The sequence below is a fragment of the Monodon monoceros genome, unplaced genomic scaffold (genome assembly GCF_005190385.1).
Source record: "Monodon monoceros isolate NGI ecotype Baffin Bay Population unplaced genomic scaffold, NGI_Narwhal_1 Super_Scaffold_16, whole genome shotgun sequence".
Lineage (NCBI taxonomy): Eukaryota > Metazoa > Chordata > Mammalia > Artiodactyla > Monodontidae > Monodon > Monodon monoceros.
In genome coordinates this window covers 111,347,611-111,366,954 of record NW_021703772.1, presented here as the reverse complement: position 1 = coordinate 111,366,954, position 19,344 = coordinate 111,347,611, and the positions used below count along the sequence as shown (strand labels likewise).

The 19,344-nt window shown below is 41.8% G+C and overlaps 1 protein-coding gene across 5 annotated transcripts in view; it reads left to right on the top strand.

Annotated features, from left to right (window-relative positions):
* Positions 1-19,344, top strand: part of HERC2 (HECT and RLD domain containing E3 ubiquitin protein ligase 2) — a 230,121-nt gene that overhangs the window by 183,793 nt on the left and 26,984 nt on the right. For all 5 annotated transcript variants that reach the window (XM_029224735.1, XM_029224734.1, XM_029224737.1 and 2 more), the window contains 9 exons: positions 1,559-1,712; positions 8,878-8,985; positions 10,505-10,636; positions 11,077-11,235; positions 11,320-11,435; positions 12,031-12,156; positions 12,608-12,763; positions 13,166-13,281; positions 13,383-13,581. In XM_029224735.1, coding sequence (XP_029080568.1) covers positions 1,559-1,712; positions 8,878-8,985; positions 10,505-10,636; positions 11,077-11,235; positions 11,320-11,435; positions 12,031-12,156; positions 12,608-12,763; positions 13,166-13,281; positions 13,383-13,581 — 1,266 coding nt within the window. The remainder of the gene's footprint in view (positions 1-1,558; positions 1,713-8,877; positions 8,986-10,504; positions 10,637-11,076; positions 11,236-11,319; positions 11,436-12,030; positions 12,157-12,607; positions 12,764-13,165; positions 13,282-13,382; positions 13,582-19,344) is intronic.

Sequence of the window (19,344 nt, the reverse complement as noted above, 5' to 3'; positions counted from 1 at the left end):
ATAAAGTACTTAAGTATGGTCAAGTGGTCTTGAAATCATAGTAAATGGTTTGGTAGGTATTTTAGGGGCTTGTTAATTTCTTAATTGTATTCAGGAAGAACTAAAAGTTATAGGTTTCCTACTTTGTAGTTTTTTGAGGCAAGTTACTTGGCATAATTCTGAGAGATTAAATCAAGGTGAATTGCCATAAGCAAAATATTAATGTTTTCACAAGTTTAATGTATTTGTGTGAGGAAAGGATGGAATGAGAACATGGCTTTAAAGTAATAATACCCAGCATTTCTTGTACACATTACCTGCCAGGCCTGGTTCTTGGTGCATTCTCTCAGTACGGAGCACAGACTTTCCCTTTGTTTACAGATAAGCACACTGAGGCTCTCAGAGGTCATTACTGCCTCAAAGACACTCAGGTTGCTGGTGGGTGGGAGAAATGGTGGTGGACTCTTGAGTGCTCTGAGGACAGAACCGCAGCTGTGACCGCTCTGTCACCCTCGCCTCAGAGCTTATTGGCCTCTCCTGGGGGACTGACTGGCTTTGCAGAGGAAGGTTCTGAAGCCCAGAAGAGCCCTAGTGGGCTGTGCATTAGAAGTTTGATGATGTCAGCATCTCAGATTCAAGGGGAGACAGAAACAAAGGTGGGGATTGTCTTCAGACTTTCCTGGCCAGTGGCAAGATGCTACTCCTATGTCCTACTCTGACCTGATATTTGGGACTGTTTAAGAAAAAAAGAGAAACTTTTGAATTTATAATGATAACACCTAAATGGCAGTGATCTTAGTTTGTCATTAATAAAGCTGTTTGCTAAGCTAATCTGTTTATTATCTAAGTATGAGGAAAAATAGATAAAAACAATCATTTATTTCTGAAACGTACAGAATAGATTCATTATTTTTCTCTAAATTAAAAATATTTGGAGGTTAGTATGTTATTACTGTAACAGCATATTCTTGTTTGTTTTTAAAAATAGCAGTCAAGGAGTTTATAATCACCAGTATTGACCATTTAAATGGTGTGAATCACTAAAATTTTCAAATGAAATTGGAACATTATGGATTGTTGGGAGAATGTGGTATGGAGGCTGAGTCAAGAGACACCCCCAGTTGTCTTCATATTTGTAGCCCTCATTTCAGATGCCGTCTGCTGCTGTTCAACCTGGACAGCTTGGTCGTTCCTCTCCATTCCTGCTTCCCTCCTGCTTGGCCCCCAGTGCCTTCTAGGATCTTGGTCCTTTTTATACCTTCTGCTCCTTCGCTTGATAGTTTTGTTCCTGGGACAGAAGAAATCTTGTCTTGATGTAAAGAGAAACTGTTGTAATCACAGGCATTTCATTTCATCAGTTGCCATGTACTGGGTGTTTTGGGTGTGTCAGGCACCTCCTGGCTGCTACCTCTGCGAGCTCTGTGCTGTCTTGATTTTCTAGGTGAGGAAACTGAGCCCTAATTTGAACTAGATTTCTCAAACTCCCAAGGCCTCCACTCTGCCCCCGTCCCTATGGAAAGATCTGAATTGGGCGGGCATCCTGACGTCCTTCTGCTTTGTACCCCGCTTCCTCCTGCAGGTGGCAGATATGTTGTTGGAGCTCTGTGTCACCGAGTTGGAGGATGTAGCCACAGACTCACAGAGTGGCCGCCTGTCCTCTCAGCCCGTGGTGGTGGAGAGTAGCCATCCCTACACTGATGACACTTCCTCCAGCGGTACAGTGAAGATACCAGGTACTCAGGGCTGGCCCCAGGGAGGAAATGGGGCATCCCTGCCTGTAGAACAGCTTCATTTCTGCAATTGCATCAGTAGAAGCAGCTGTCATTGTTTTATAGAAAAGAAGCTACGGAATTGCTTTAGAATCACTTTTCCCACCTTTGCTAGAAAAACGACCCCCCCTGAAATAAAGCATGATAAAGTAAACCACGCAAAGTAAATGTTTAGCTTAATGCTTATTAGATGGATGCCTTAGTCACCAAAACTCAGGTCTAGAGTTTTTGTGCCTGTCCACAGAAGCCCTCCTTGTGTCCTCCCCTGAAGTAACACTGTCCTGGCTTGTGTTTCTGGACAGTTTCTATTACCCAAGCGTGCACTGTCATCTTACCTCTCTTAATTAATAATTTCCATCTTTTAAGTTTCTTTTGACCTACAGTTTTTTCCTTTTTTCTCAACAATTCACCTATGGAGGAACCTGGGCCTTTGACCTGCACACTCCTGCTGCACTTCCACCTGCTCCCCAGCCCCGTCTTTCTGCAGATTTCCCCTGATTCAGAGGCCCAATTAGTTCAGCCTTTGGCGAGACCATTGGTATTTGTGATCCAGCATCTGGAAGCACCTGCTATCTGCTTGTCTCTCCTTTCGTGATGGCAGCCGCTACTGATGCTCATTGCCTGAGGCCATTACATCCATTAGAGGTTGCAAAATGGTGCTATTCTAATCGTTCCATTGCTTTCTTATTTATTTGCTAGAATACTCTATATAGGGACATTTCCTCTCCTTTGGTTGGTTGTTTGCGTAAGAAAGGCAGGATAAAAGCTTGATTCTTTTCTTCTGTTTACATTTTCAAGAGAATGAACTGGTTACCTATCATTCTTTGAAGGTGACCAGTTCTTTTTTCTTTCTTTTCTTGGCTGCACCTCGCAGCTTATGGGATCTTAGTTCCCCTACCAGGGGTTGAACGCAGGCTCACGGCAGTGAAATCGCCAAGTCCTAACCACTGGACAGCCAGGGAATTACCTATTTTTTCTTTTATGTCATTATGAACTCATGGTTTTAAACATATATGATGGGCTTTAATCCATTGTGACTATTATCCTACGGAAGCTCAGATTATCCCATCTCTAGACATCAGGAACCTCTTCAGTTTGGCTCTTGCAGTGACTCCCATATAGTCTGATATGACAGGATGCTTTAGGCTTGTCATGTAGTTTCTTCCCTCCACCTGGAATCTGCCCTGGTATCTTTTAGTGGAGATAGCATTTCAGATCACTGGGCTATCATTGTTTCTAGATTTTTTCAGTGGACAGAGATAGGATGAATGAGTGGACAGTCAGACAGACTGACTGACTGACTTTCTTTTGAGTTCATAATGATATGATAGAGCCAAATTCAGAACTACAAGGTTTCTACTTTTAACCTCTTCTGTTATGTCAGTGTTTCTTTTGTTCCATACCCAAAATCCTGGTTCTAAGACACGGGATGATAGAATTAGAATATCTCATAATTACTTATTTGCTTTATCCCACACTACATGCACAAAAGACTAAGGATACAATTCTAATACTACCAAAAATGCACATAGTTACTGAAAATATTTAACAAAATTTTTTTCTTGCTCTCTTCATTGTTGTAACTTTATTTAAATGATTATACTGTATATCCCAGAGCATAATAGCTGTTACATACTCTACTTCCTTCCTTTTAATTTGCATTTAGTTTTAGTTGTCTCCTTCCTTATTGTGATTGTCTGAAGCTCATTCTCTCATCAGTTCCTCATCAGGGCTCAGAGGACAGCAGCCCCGACTGAGGTCAGCTTGTTCTAAGAGTTTGTGCCCAAATTTGAAAGTTAGCTTTTTTGGATAGCATGTTTTTCTCCTGTGAAAGTGGGAAAATACTAATCTTTTCCCCTGCCCCTTATAAATTGTGTTTTCTTTCCATTATTTTACTAGAATATGTTTTCATATTGGTTGTTACAAGGGGATATTCTCAGATAAGGGGTTGTGCCCCTTTAAAGTGTAGTTTCAGGTCTTGTCTTTCAAGACAGTTTTTTTGCATTACAGTTTGTAGTATTTGTTTGTATCCTAGCTTCAGTTTTCTTTTTCATGGATATGTGGTCGTTTTCTTGTGTTGGATGCCTTGTAGAGCCAGGGGTGGGGGTGGGGTCCCCCGGGCTGAGGCCTGTTAGGAACTGCGCACAGCAGGTGAGCGGTGGGTGAGCAAGCGAAACTTCATCTGCTGGGAACCATCACCCCCAACCCCGGCCATGGAAGAATTGTCTTCCACGAAACCGGTCCCTGGTGCAAAAAGGTTGGGGACCACTGTTTGAGAGTCAGTGTTGGCTACCCCCTCTCAAGTGCTTCTTTTTTCTTTTTTTTAAAACAGTTTTGGAGGAACAGTTTAATTAATTAATTTATGTCTGCGTTGGGTCTTCGTTGCTGCGCGTGGGCTTTCTCTAGTCGTGGTGAGCCGGGGGGCTGCTCTTCGTTGCGGTGTACAGCCTTTTCATTATGATGGCTTCTCTTGTTGTAAAGCATGGGCTCTAGGTGGGTGGGCTTCAATAGTTGCAACACCCAGGCTCAGTAGTTGTGGCTCGCGGGCTCTAGAGTGCAGGCTCAGTAGTCGTCGTGCACGGGCTTAGTTACTCCATGGCATGTGGGATCTTCCTGGACCAGGGCTCAAACCGTGTTCCCTGTGTTGGCAGGCAGATTCTTAACCACTGCACCACCAGGGAAGTCCCTCAAGTGCCTTTTATCTCTTTTTTTTTTTCCCCTTTTGTCCTTCTGTTTGTTTCAAAGCATTATTCGTTGTGTTTATTTGCTCCTGTGCTCTTTCTAGTTTAATTTTCATTTCTGAATTTTTAAAAAAAATTCTTTACCCTATTTTCTCATTTAGTGTTTTGGTTGTCCTAATTCTAATTTATGTTGTTCTTTCATATCTTGTATCATTTTCTTAATTTCTTTTAGCTTGGTTTGAAATAATAGATTATAATTTTCATGTGTTTTGTGGGTACATCTTTCTGGCTTGCTTTCATTGTCTGTAGGAAAACGTTATTCTGTTCTTATTCTCTTTTATAACAATAACTTTTTATTGCATTTGACCTTGATACATTTTTTAAATTAATTTTTATTGGAGTAGTTGCTTTACAGCATTGTGTTAGTTTCTACTGTACTACAAAATGGATCAGCTAAACATATACATGTATCCCCTCTTTCTTGGATTTCTGACCTTGATACTTTTATCCTCATCATTTTTATGTGAAACTAGTATTCTTAAACTTTTAGAATGAGACGGCATTCAGAAAAGCTTCTTTAACTTTGAGCTCTTACTCTTTCATAGAAATTTACAAAACAAAAGATAATTCCACTCAGCGGTTGCCTAAGACAAAAATCTGGTATCCCTCTTCCTCTTTTCTGCTTCTCTCTTTACTTCACAACCAGTCTACCAGCAAGTCCTATCATTTCTACTTTAAAAATATATTCCAAATTAGGTCATTTATCACCAACTCCAGATCATTCTGGGTCCAACCATCTAGTCTCACCTGGTTTATTATACTAGATGTCATATACTAGTATAATATACATGTTCTGCTTCTACTTCTCACCTACTTGTCCCCCAGAATCAACTCCTTACGTGGCATCTAGAGAGATTCTCTTAAACGAGTCAGAACATACTGGTACTCTGCTTAAAACCCACCAGTACACCCCTGTAACCTTAAAATAGGCTGTAAACCCTTGATGGTGGGCTGTGAGCCCTGTTCACCTCTCCAACAACATTCTCTTCCTCTCTACCCGTCTCTCTCTCCTGTCCCCTCCACGTCATCTTCTTTGCTGGTCCTTAAATATGTTTTTCTCCTGTGAAAGTGGGAAAATGATAATCTATTTTCCCCCCTTATAAGTTGTGCTTTCTTTCTGTAATTTTACTAGAATATGTTTTCATATTGGTTGTTATAGGCAATATTCTCAGATAAGGGGTTGCGCCCCTTTAAAATGTAGTTTCAGGTCTTGTTGTTCAAGACAGTTTTTTTGCATTATAGTTTGTAGTATTTCTTTGCATCCTTGCTTCGGTTTTCTTTTTCATGGGTATGAACAGGCAGATGGCAAGTACAAAGCAAGACAAATGGCCTAAACCTGGAACACATTTAAGGACCATCCTTACAGTCTTTGCCTTTTGATTGAGGTGCTTAGGCCATTCATATCTAATGTAATTATAGATGTGGTTGGATTTACATCTGGATTAGGAAGACAGTTAGTTATAGACAATGTGGTTGGATTTACATCTGCCATTTCGCTGTGTGTGTTCTCTGTGTCTTGTGTCCTTTTTTGTTCCTCCTTCAGTGCTTGGTTTTATATTAAACAAAATTTTCTTTAGTGTACCATTTAAATTCCTCTGTTGATTTTAAACCACTTTTATTGGTGTTTGCTCTGAGGATTAAAATACATAATTTATCACAGTCCACGTCAGGTTAATATTTTAGTTCTGGTAAAATGCAGCAACTTTGCTTCATTATAGTTCTATTTCCTCTTCCTTCATTTTTGCTGTTATTGTTGTATATACTGTATCTGTATATGTTGCAGACCTGTACAACATATTTGTAACTATATGTATTACAAATATATGTATGTGATTTAATAATTATCGCATTGTGCCAGGGATTGGCCAACTTTCATATGTCACAAAATATTATTTTGAATTTTTTCCAACTATTAAAAAATGTACAGACTGTTCTTAGCTCACAGGTATGTAAAAATGGTGAGTGGGACAAATTTCTCCAGTGGACTATAGTTTCCTAAGCTCTTCCTTATACAGTCTTTCACCTTGTAAAAATATTAAGAAAAGGGGAAAAAAAACCCTTATTTCTCAATCCATGTCTTTCCCATTTTTAGTGCTCTTTATTTCTTCCTGTGGATTCAAGTTACTATCCAGTATCATTTTATTTCAGCCTGAAATACTTTAAGTGGTTTTTCTAAATCATGTCTGCTGGCAGTGGATTCTCTCAGTATGTGTGTATTTGGGAATGTTTTTATTTTGCCTTCGCTTTTGAAGGATAGTTTTGCTGGAGATAGAATTCTTAGTTGATAGGCATTTTTCTCTCATATCACTTTAAATTTGTCATCCCACTGGCTTCTTGTGTTCATTGTTTCTCAAGAGAAGTCAGAGTTAACTGTATTTTTTACCCCTATATGTTATGTGTCTTTTTCTCTTGCTTTCCTGATTTTCTCCTTATCTTTAGTTTTCAACAGTTTCAGTATAATGTGTCTGGGTGGGGATCTCTTTGTGTTTTCCTACTTGGGGTTATTAATTTTTGGAACTGTGGATTAATGTTTTTCATCAGACTGGAGATTTGGGGCTATCTCTGTTCAAGTACTTTTTCTGCCCCCCTGTTAACCTCTTCCCTCTTTTGCGGGGGGGGGGGGTTGGGATTCCCATTATGCATATGTTTGTATGCTTGATGTTGTCTCTCAGGTTTATGAGACTTTATTTATCTTCAATCTTTTTTCTTCTGTTCTCCAGTTAGAGTAATAGAAATTACACAGTCTTCAAGTTGTATAATGATTCTTTTTTTCTGCCATTTCAAATCTGCTGTTTTGTCCAGCTGGTGAATGTTTCATTTCGGTCATTGTACTTTTTCCACCCCCAGAATTCCTCTTAGTACTTTTTTCTTCGAGTCATTGTTATCATATTTTCCTTTGTGATCATGTTTTCTCTAGTTTTCTTGAACTCTTTGAACATATTTATTACAGCTGCTTTGAAGTTGTTGTCTACTCAGTTCAGCATCTGGCCATCGGGGTCAGTTTCTGTTGCCTGATTTTCTTCCTGAGTATGGCTCACACTTTTCAGTGTTTTTGCCTATCCCATTATTTTTTATTGAAAACTGGACATTTAGATTGTATTGTGTCACCTGGATTCTGACTTTTTTTTAAGATTTGTAATTGTCACTGGGTTTCTTTGGTTGTTTTGTGTGTTTGTTTTGTAACATGCGTGGACTTACTCTCTGAAATCTCTCCCCCACATCACATATCCACTGGGATCCCTGCTCACTTTTCTATTTTGATTTTTGTTTTCTAGCCTGACTTCTAGGGTTTGCTCTGTGTCTGCTTGGTTTGGCGCTCAAGCCTGCTGAGTTCCCTTCTGCGGGTGGATCTCTGTGTGGGTGGGAGCAAGGAGGGCATGGAAGTCAGTGTTTTGGCAGTCTTCCCTGTGCGTGTGTGTGCGCCCAGCTCTTTCCGTTTTCCTGAGTACACGTGCCTCGCGTCATCCAGGCCTCGATGACGTCCTCATTGAGCCCTTCTTTGCTCTCTGACTTCCAGGATCTTCCTGTTAGAGTTCTGGCTAGTTCTCAGGTCTGGCACCACCCCCCCCCCCCCCAGCCACACCCCTGTCCCCGGGCCAGCAAAGATGCAAGTTTTTATGTGTGTCCTCAGTTGCCTTCCCTACTCTCTGACTTCCAGAATCTCTGCCCAGGCACTTCCCCTGCTCTACACAGTGAGCATAAAGCCCCAGGAGGTAGAGTCCCACCCTGGTAGAGCTGTGCCCCAGCTTGCGTAGAGCAGCCCCAGGCGAGGACACCACAGGCTCTCACTCTCCCTACCCAAGGTTGGCAGGTTTTTCCATAAATAATCACTTCTCAATTTGTTGCTTGCCGTTAATTGATTTGAAGAGCCCTGGAATCACTGTTTTTTTTTTTTATCATTTTGAGTGGTTTTATAGTTATTTTGCCACGCTCTTCCCTCCACCATAACCCAGTCCTACCCTTTACTGATTCTTTTGTAAGCTAATTTGTCCCAGAGAAGACTCTAGATCTAATGCTAAATGCTTGATGCATGTGATTTTATATGGCTTTTTAAATATGGGGGTGGGCGGGATAATAAAGCGTGGTCTCACAGCTGGGGCTGCAGCATGAAAATGTGCCCAGAAGTGAGACCACAAAACCAGTTGGCCAAGTGAGAATGTCTTCTGGCGTTTCCATCACAGGTGAATTCTTTTGTGGGAGGCAGGGTGGGAGAGAGGGGTGCTCAGTCTTAGGTTCTTATTTTTTGAGGTTAGTTCTTCCTGAGTTTTGCTTTTCATTAGCTGTTACACATCATTTTAGTCTCACTGCTTCTGTGTGGCTTTTGGCCTTGTCTGTGGTATGTTGAGTGGGAGTTGTTACTTTGTGTTTTGTGCTCGCTTGCCCTCCAGGCGCAGAAGGACTCAGGGTGGAGTTTGACCGGCAGTGCTCCACAGAGAGGCGCCACGACCCTCTCACAGTCATGGACGGCGTCAACAGGATTGTCTCCGTGCGGTCAGGTGGGAAGCCAGTTGAGCTTGCTTTGTAGAATGGAACCATTAGCATTACTAAACAGAACATTACTACTGCTTCGTTCTCATGTAAGACTTAAGGAAGGGACCATAAGTGATCCAGCTGCAAAATACAGTAGGTTTTATCTGCCTCTTCCCAGTACTTTCAGTAAGATAATTATTCAAGTGATGTTTGCCCCTAACCACTGATGGGTGGGATTACTGGGAGACTAGTGTGAGCACGGGTCCTTGTTGGGAGCACAGGCCGCCTGGGGCCCAGTCTCAGCCAGACAGTGGAGACGGTGCTGTAAGGTGTGTGGTAGTGCCGGGCTCGTGCCAGGTAAATGTTGACATACTACCAAGGCTTTAAAGGCTTTTGGGTTTTAATTGATTGCAGTGAGGACTTGGGTTGCACACGGAGGAAGTGTTCTGTGCGTGTGGTGGACAGCACTGGAGTGGGTGAGAGGTGTCTCCTTTGCGCCTCTCTCTGCTCTGCTGATGTGCTTCAGGAGGTTGAGCGACCTCATGCTCAACGTGAGGCTGAGCAAGAGCAAATCACTCTGTCTAGGGGCTTGTTAACATGCTCTTCACTGGGCTTTTTAGAATCATCAGTGCGGGTGTGTGTGTGTGTGCGTGCGCGCATGCGCGCGTGCACACATAGATCTCTTCAGACTTCTTTATCCTTCACCTGGAGCAAGGGTCAGCAGACGTTTCCTGACATAACTACTCCCCTCTGCCTTTGTAGTGAAGGCAGCCACAGACCGAATGTAAACGATGGGCCTGGCTGTGACCCAGTAGAATTTTACTCACAAAACGTTACTTCGGATGAAGTGGTGTCACAGATGAGTGTGGATTTTTTTCTGGCAGTTTGACAAATGTCGATATAGTTTTCAGTAGTGTTGTGAGATGTTCCCCCCGGTTTCTATGCTTCCAACAAGATTCCCTCCAGGCTGCCGCCACGCTGCTGACCGACGGCGCTTCGAAGTAGAAGCCTGGCTGGGGTAGCACGCCACACGCCTGTCTCTCTAGCTCCTCTCCGTGGCACCCCAGGCCCCGGGCTCTGGCTGGGCTGCTCCACTCTCCCTTGAGGGTGGCTCTTCCTTGCTGAGCTGCCCCTGTGCCGCAGGGGTGCCCCCCCTGTGCCTTTGAACATTTGCACCCTCTTTGGGGAAGACCAGGGCTTTTCTGTTTTGTTGCCTGAGTAACAACCATTATATCAGACCTTCCCCAAGAGACCTCCCTGCGGCCCCGACCCTGGGTGTGAGCATGGGCTGTCTCTGCGGGCCTCTCACACAGCATCGTGGTTGTGTGTGAGTGTCTCTGTTGGAGCAGTGCCTGCCTGCCCTCCACTTCTCAACTGCTTGCTACAGTGTGAGTCGAAGGGCATGGTGTGAACGCACATGGGGAGTGGGCTGGAGGAGCCAGCTATTCTTCAGACGTGGCATGAATGACTTTGCTTTGTATCTAAAGAAGTTGTTGTTGATCTGATGACGGGTGAACCCAACCCCAGTGTGCTTCTGTCCTCCAGGCCGGGAGTGGTCTGACTGGTCCAGCGAGCTGCGCATCCCGGGGGATGAGTTGAAGTGGAAGTTCATCAGTGACGGGTCTGTGAATGGATGGGGCTGGCGCTTCACAGTCTACCCCATCATGCCAGCTGCAGGTGAGGAGGAGGCTTATGGCCACCAAGGCTTGATGACGCACGCGAGGGAAACACACATGTCGTGTTCATTTAGTACTTTGTGGTCCACCTTCTCCTGTGGTGTTGGGAGACAGCACTGCCCAAGGCCCCGCCGTGGCAAAGATCAGAACTGCAGTGAACTGCTTTAGCTGTCTGCCTGTTGGGCGTTAGCCTTCCATCCTCACCCAAAGTTTCCCAGCTGTTGCTGGTTGCAGTTCTTAAGCCATTTGATTTTTCAGGTAAAATGTCAATGTACAGAAAGTAGTTATGTGCAAGACAGTGGCAGCACCCCGGGCGCCCCTCTAACCGTGGCATCCAGGGGGATGGGGCCCACTCATTGTTGGTTGAATCTGTCCAAGTCTCCTTATGGGGTAGCTCTCGCCCTGTCCAGCAAGGGGACATTTATAGTGCTCTTTTTTCAGGCCCTAAAGACCTCCTTTCTGATCGCTGTGTCCTCTCCTGTCCGTCCATGGACTTAGTAACCTGTCTGTTGGACTTCCGGCTCAACCTTGCCTCAAACAGAAGCATCATCCCCCGCCTTGCAGCCTCTCTGGCAGCGTGCGCACAGCTGAGTGCCTTAGGTAAATGGCACCTCCGTTGTCAGGTCTGTCTCACTCCGTGAGAAAAATGGTCATCCTCTGACATTTTCTGCCTTCTCATTTCAGCTGCCAGTCACAGAATGTGGGCCCTTCAAAGATTAAGGAAGCTTCTTACAACTGAATTTGGGCAATCAATTAACATAAACAGGCTACTTGGAGATGATGGGGAAACGAGAGCTTTGGTACGAAACATCACGTTACAGTTTCTAGTCGTGTGACCCTTTGGGACTAAAGCGTTGCTTTAATAATGTAAACTTCTAAATCACCGAGGAGAGTTGGGAAGTTTCACATAGGAATAGACAGCTTTTCTTGCATCCAGACTCCCTTCTATTGCTACTATATTGAGTTCAGGCTGGGCTTTGATTTTAAGAACAGCCCTATTCTCAGGCTGTGAGAATAGGATTGTCTGTTGGACTTTATGAGTCTGACTCACCACACCCCCTTTGTTTTGCTGGATGAAATAGTTACTATGAAAAGAATTCTTGATCTTAACCATGTTGGAGATGGAGGTTTGTAGGCCAGAAAGTTCCTTTCTGGTTCCCTGGGAGTTGCTGTGCTGAAATTAAGACCAAACACTCTGAGGTGAATTTTCATGTTCTTTTTTATTTTTGTGTTCATCATGTCCTTTTAGATTTTTTCCTATTTGAAAGTATCAATCACATGTTTTAGAGGAGAACAGTATCAGTGTAATAAAACATTTGACTCACAGGAACAAAACACTCGACTCCCCTGCATTTGGTTTCCTGGGATAGGTTATAATTTGGTTGTTTTCTGAAGAGTTTTTCAGGCAGTGCTCTTGCTGCTCTGGTGAAAGGCCTTCCAGAAGCTTTGCAAAGGCAGTTTGAATATGAAGATCCTATCGTGAGAGGTGGCAAACAACTGCTCCACAGCCCATTCTTCAAGGTAATACTTGACTTGTTCTGAAGTGATGAGAGAGCCACAGAGAGCCATCAAGTGCAGTGCATCAAGTATCAGGCATCCCCGAGGACAGGTGTAGCTATTGCTGAAGTTGAATATGAAAGATTTTCAGGAGTAACTGTGTGATCTAAGCCCTTGTACTTTAAGTATCAGTGTGCTTTCAGATGCCTTGATTTAGGTGGCAAGTGTTGTATCAGTGGTCTGATCTGAGGTCCTGTTGTCAGGTGCATTGCTAGTCACTGGGTAGGAATAATCCACATCACTGGTGATGCTAAGACCCTTGCTGGGCACGTGGCAGTCAGCCTGGCATGAGGAATTCTGAAGGAGGACCCACAGGGAGCCTGCGTGGGGCTGTCTTTGGCACGCAGTGTTGGTGAAGTGGAATGTTAGCCGTGTCTCTGAGTGTCCCTGTGTTGTTAATTTGTGGTGGCTGCAGGTACTAGTAGCTCTTGCTTGTGACCTGGAATTAGACACTCTCCCTTGCTGTGCTGAGACGCACAAGTGGGCTTGGTTCCGAAGGTACTGCATGGCCTCCCGTGTTGCTGTGGCCCTGGACAAGAGAACACCACTGCCCCGTCTGTTTCTCGATGAGGTATTGCAAGTTATTTTGGAACCACTTTTGGGATGCACAGTGTTTTCTTTATAGTGTAAAAAGATGCCAATATTATGAGACACAGTAACACTTCTCTTGCCAAGGAATATCATAAAGAAAAAAGCACATAGGTGAAAATGAATAAACTGATACTGTAAATTTCAGTTAAAGTTTATTTTTAGTAAAGATATAATGGTACTGTCTAGACATTTTAAAATATCTTCAACATGATGTAATCATGTTGATTTTACTTATTAACTGTAAGGTCACAATGTTGATGTTGGCATTCCCTCATATTCTTGGGTGGGGAGACCTCTTCTCCTGTCTTCTTACCTTAGTATTATTTGTTTTATTCTTGAGAGATGAGTGTTTGATGTATAATCTCATAATAATGTTGTCCAGGTGGCTAAGAAAATTCGTGAATTAATGGCAGACGGCGAAAACATGGATGTTCTCCATGAGAGCCACGGCATTTTTAGAAGAGAGCAAGATGAACAACTTGTGCAGTGGATGAACAGGTTTACTATATCAGAAACAAGAAATAATGTTGTCTGTGAGAGAATGGTGCTTCACGTGCAGTTCTTTCCCATGTCAATTGTTCTCTTAATGTTTGTTACAGGCGACCGGATGACTGGACTCTTTCTGCTGGCGGCAGTGGAACAATTTATGGTTGGGGTCATAATCATAGGGGTCAGCTTGGGGGCATCGAAGGTGCAAAAGTTAAAGTCCCCACTCCATGTGAAGCCCTTGCAGCTCTCAGACCCGTGCAGTTAATTGGAGGAGAGCAGACGCTCTTTGCAGTGACAGCTGATGGGAAGGTAAGAAGGTGCATTTCCTGTGTCATACACTGAAACTGAGACAGCTGTGGCTGGAGGGCATTTGTTTGGTTCACAGCATGTATAACGATTCTGTGCTAAAACAGTATCTCAAGATTATGTACACAGTGCTTATGGTGTGCTGGAAGCAGTTATCGTTCTAAAGTATCTCTGTTTAATCTTTAATGTGTTCTGTGGTTTTAGGATTTTTTATTTTGAGATGCAGCATACATAAAAAAGCGTGTTATAATTGTTTGCATATCAGTTCATTAAACGTATGTATTCCTTTTTGTTTGCTATCATAATGCTATCTTTTTTCTTTGCGGTACACGGGCCTCTCACTGTTGTGGCCTCTCCCGTTGCGGAGCACAGGCTCCGAACGCGCAGGCTCAGCGGCCATGGCTCACGGGCCCAGCCGCTCCGCGGCATGTGGGATCTTCCCGGACCGGGGCATGAACCTGTGTCCCCTGCATCGGCAGGCAGACACTCAACGACTGCACCACCAGGGAAGCACCATAATGCTATCTTTTAAAAAATTAATTGCTACTGATACATGGAAATCGTTAGTATTTATATACTGACATTATGTCTAGTGACCTTATTATACTCTTTTCTTTCTTAGTATCTCAAACTGTTGTGTATCTTCTTTATAAAGCCATGTTCTGTAAATAGATTTTGTTCCTTCCTTTCCAGTTCACCTGTCTTTTACTTTTACTTTTCTCCTGTGCAAGGGAGAAATGAAGCTCATCAGGCTGGTGGGTGCTGCAGTACAGTATTGAACAGGGGTGGTAGTGGGCCTTTTCTTGGCTTGATCCAGGCTGCAAAGGAAACACTGTGATGGAATCCTTTACACACTTACTGTGGGGTTTTGGTAGATGCCCTGTATCAGATTAAGGAAGTTCCCTTCTTTTTTCTATTTAGGAATAGGTTGACTTTCGTCAAACATTCTTCCTGTGTTTAAAAAATAATCAAAGAAATGTTTTTCTCCTTTAGTGGATTAATATAGTGAATTGGATTAATTGTTTTCCTTATATCAGATAGTCTTGTATTCTTTGGAAAAACCTTACTTGGTCAGGTTCTGTTTTATATTTTTTTGGTTTGTGTTTGGGATTTTGGGGAGATCCAGGATCATGAGTGCAATCATCATAATATTCTTGTCTTACCCACTCCATGTCTGGTTATGGTACTATTGGGTTGGCCAAAAAGTTCCTTCGGTTTTTAGGTTAAAAATAAGAGACACATTTTTCATTTTCACAAAGAACTTTATTGAACAACGTATTCACTGTTTTGTTCCACTGCCTTCTGCCATTTTTTGGGCAACTTCATGATTCTGTCTTCCCAAAACTTTTTACCTTTTTGAGCAAAGAACTGTTCCAGGTGTCTTTTACAGTATTCAGGGAATTGACATTTTTTCCATTAAGAGAATTTTGTAAAAACCAAAATAAATGGAAATCTGAAGGTGCAATGTCTGGTGAATACGGCATATGAATCAGAACTTCCCAGCCAAGCTGTAACAGTTTTTGCCTGGTCATCAAACAAACATGTGGTCTTACGTTATCCTGATGGAAGATATGTGTTTTCTGTTGACTAATTCTGGACGCTTTTTGTTGCATCCTGCTGTCAGTTGGTCTAATTGGGAGTGGTACTTGTTAGAATTAATCGTTTGGTTTTCCAGAAGGAGCTCATAATAGAGAATTCTCTTCCAGTCCCACCATATACACAACATCACCTTCTTTGGATGAAGACCGGCCCTTGGTGTGGTTGGTGGTGCTTCATTTCACTTGCCGCATGATCTCTTCCATTCCACATTACTGTACAGTATCCACTTTTCATCGCCCAACACAATTTGTTTTAAAAACAGAACTTTTTGTTACATTTCAGTAGAGAATCACATGCGGAAGTACGGTCAAAAAGGTTTTTTTTTTTGCTTAACTAATGTGGAACTCAAACATCAAAGTGATTAACATAGCCAAGCTGCTGCAAATGATTTTCAGTGCTTGTTTTGGATATTTTGAGTGTCGGCTATCTCCCATGTGGTACAATGTTGATTGTTCTCAGTGAATGTCTTGATTTGATCGCTGTCAACTTCAACTGGTCTACCCGACTGTGGAGCATCATCCAGCAAGAAATCTCCAGCATGAAACTTTGCAAACCACTTTTGACATGTTCAGTCAGTCACAGCACCTTTTCCATACACAAATTAGCAACATGCACAAATGTTGTGCACAAATTTTTTTTTGCATTTTCCATGCACAAATCTTTTTTTGCATTTCAGTTGCGTTTTTACCTTTCTTGAAATAATAAAGCATAATGTGCCAAAAATGTTGCTTTTTTCCCCCCTATATCTTCAGTATTAGAATGGCTACACAAAAATTCACCAATTTTGATTTTTTTTTTTTAATGCACACTGATAATGACAGCTGTCCCAATACAGTCTAACAAAATTGTTTCAAATGAAGTTAAAGACAACTAAGCACTACTAGAGCCATCTTACGGAAAAAAACGAAAGAACCTTTTGGCCAACCCAATATATTAGTTATCTGTTTAACTTACAACAGTTGGCGTAAAACAGTACACATTTATTATTTCACAGTTTCCCTGGGTGGCTTAGCTTGGGCCTCCAGCCCAGAATCTCTCATCAGGCTGCAGTTGCTGCAAGGCTGGCCTGAGGAAAATTCAGCTCCCCATGACCTGTTGGCTAAGGTTGCCCTCAGCTCTTTGCTATCTCACTATGTGGCAGCTGGCTTCATCAGAGCAAGCAAGGGAGAGGGCAGGAGAGCATGAGAGCAAGACAGAAGTCAGTCTTGTGTGAGCTAATCTAGAAGTGACAGTCCATCCCTCTTGCTGTATTCTGTCCATTAGAAGAGAGTCATTAGGTCTAGCCCACATCCAAAAAGGGATTACATAGGGGCGGGAATCCCTGCAAGCAGGGACTCTTGGGAACCATGTCAGAGGCCACCCACCAAAGGTATCAAGGTCATGCTAGCCTCATAGCAAGGGTTGAAGTGTAGCTCTCTTTTTCTGTTTTCTGGAGAATTCTGTCTTTCAGTTGTTCCCTGGTGATTTTAACATGTATATTTAAAATCTAAAGTTAATTAGTATTTCTATACTCCTCTCAAATTAAAAAGGCTGATCCTTTGTTATCCTGTGTTTTGGCACTAACCTGTTCCCCGAATGATAGGCATTATTATTATTGTTGTTTTATATAGACCGTGTGTTTTCTGGATTTACCCAAATGTTATACACATCTTTGGTCACCAATTATTTTGTATGTCCTCAGATCTTATATCTGCAGTCATTTTTCTTCTACTTTAAGTGTATATTTTCAGTTTCCTTTTGTGAGGGTGTACTGTTGGTTAATCCCCTGATTGTTTTTGTTGTTTATTTAAAAATATCTTAGCTTTGTCCTTTTTCTAGGTAAAGGATAGTATTTTTGGCTATGGGAATCATATAGTCTGGTCTCTGTTGCAATTATGAAAGCAGCTTGTGGAGAATATGTAAATGAATGGGTGTGGCAAAATCAGGTGGTGGGCCTGATTTGCCAAGCCCTGTTCTAGAGTATAACACTTTCAGTTGACCATTATTTTCAGTCAGCCTATTAAAGGTTTTATTCTTCTGGTTTTTGGCATTCATTGTTGCTAATGCGATGTCAGCAGTCAGATTAATTTTTACCCAAATGAAGGTAATAAATCTTTTCTTTGTAGCTGCTTTCAAGGTCTTTCTTTAGTGATCTACAGTTTCACTAGAATATATTTAGATGTCAATTTCTTTTTACTTTTCCTGCCCTTTTTTGTGTTGTTTTGTTTCTGCCAGGTGGTGAGGGATGAGGGGTGGGCTTCCTGGCTCTGAGAAGTGGCCTTTTAACAACTCTGGTAAATTATCAGACATTTTTTCAAATATTGCCTCTCCCATATTCTCTGTATGATCTGTACCTGAAACTCTGAGTTCTGATCGACGTTCAGGTGAGGAGATCTATCCCAAATTCTCTCTTCTTTTCTGTTTCCTCTTCTGTTTGTGTTTCTGTGCCATATGCTGGATAATTTCCTTAGATCCATTTTCTAGTTGTCTGATATCTGTACCTGTTTATAATCTTCTGTTTAATACTTCTGGGTTTTTTGTTTCAACTATGTTTTTTTTAATTTCTGGAAGTTCTGTTTTGGGTTACCTTCTGGTCTCTTATTCTTTGGGGATACTTTCAAGCTTTTATTTCTTTAAACATAATATTGGGCTTTTTTTTCTTCTGACTGTCTCTCATGGTACCTTCCTTCCTTTTAGATAATGGGAATTTTTAAAACTATGAGCTGACCATTTTCCTTGGAAAATTTGATGTAGAAATTCTTTGAGGCCTAGTTTTTGTTTGTTTGTTTTTTGTATGTTTCGTTTTGTTTTGTTTTTGATTTCTCTCAACTAAGGTATTTTACTACAGGGTCCATGCATTTAATGGACACATTTTAAAAGATGATATCCTAAAGTATCAGAATCTATTAACATCTTAGAAAGCTAAGTATCTCACAGAAATGGGACTCTGAACAATAAAGTTCTGATAGGATGGGACGATTTTGAAGCATGGAAAACTGCTGGGAAATAGCTCCATGAAAGGTGTCTGAGAGGAGGAGTTCCAGACAGAAGACTGAGGAGGGATCAGGCAGTATCTAAATGAAGAGAAAGTAAAAGAAGAAGGCAGCACATTTTCACTTTTTCATAGTGTTGTCTCCTGCCTGTGCTGGTTAAGAAGTTTGTGGTGTCAGAGGCCTAGTTTGAAGTCACTAATCAAACAAGAATTTGTGACCCTGGGTACTACCAACTTTAAGCCATTGTAAATTAAATTCTCTACCTACGGAATTTAGACCATAGGTAGCATTAATTCAGACTGAAAACCAACTCAAGGACCAGCTTTTGTAGTTATGAATTCTCAGGAGAGATTTTCCACCCTCTCCTTCAGTCCTAAGTTTTGAGAAAGGCAACTCTCTTTGTTTTCTTCTTAGTTCTCATTCACAGTCTGAGTGAGGGGAAGCACTTCAGAGCCTCTCCTTTCTACAGAGTCTCCCTTTAGGCTTGGCGCCTCACTGCCCACACCTGGTGCACTCGAGAGCCTTAAAACCTTCCCAGGGGAGGCTGACTTTGGGTTCATTTATCCATCTGAATTCTTGGTTTCACTTCCTGTTTTAGTCCTTGAAGTTTCCTTACTGTTGTGTCAATGCAGCAGAGCATTTGAAACAATGTGAAACAGCATTTAAATTGTTATAGGAGGGGTGTTTGACATGCATCTGGAAATGGCAATCTTGATTTTTTTTTTTTTATGGTAAAGATGTTTTATGTCCCAAATCAATTACCCACTTAGAATGAAAGAAAAGTAGTATATTCTGCTGTGTGATTTGTATGCTGCCTTGCTGAAGTACTAAGTATATGTATAATTTTCATATGGGTGTTTCTGTAGGTGTTATTTATCTGGGATTTGCATATAGTAGCTAATTAAATCGTTTTTGTTTTTCTTGGTATTAATTGTAGTTGCTATTCTAGACAACAATAGAAATGCTTGCAGGGAAGAGACTGTTTTCAAAATACATTTTCTGAATTTGAGGTTTCTATTAATTATAATGTTTTCTTTAATTTTTAGAGATCTGATAAAGCAAAAATAAAGTCTTAAACATTCCTGTGATTTTTAATTTTATTTTTCTGTGGTAAAAAAAATCTAGAGCATTGATCTGGTTTATTAATTACTAAAATATAGGTTATTAATTACTAAAATGAACTAATTGGTTTATT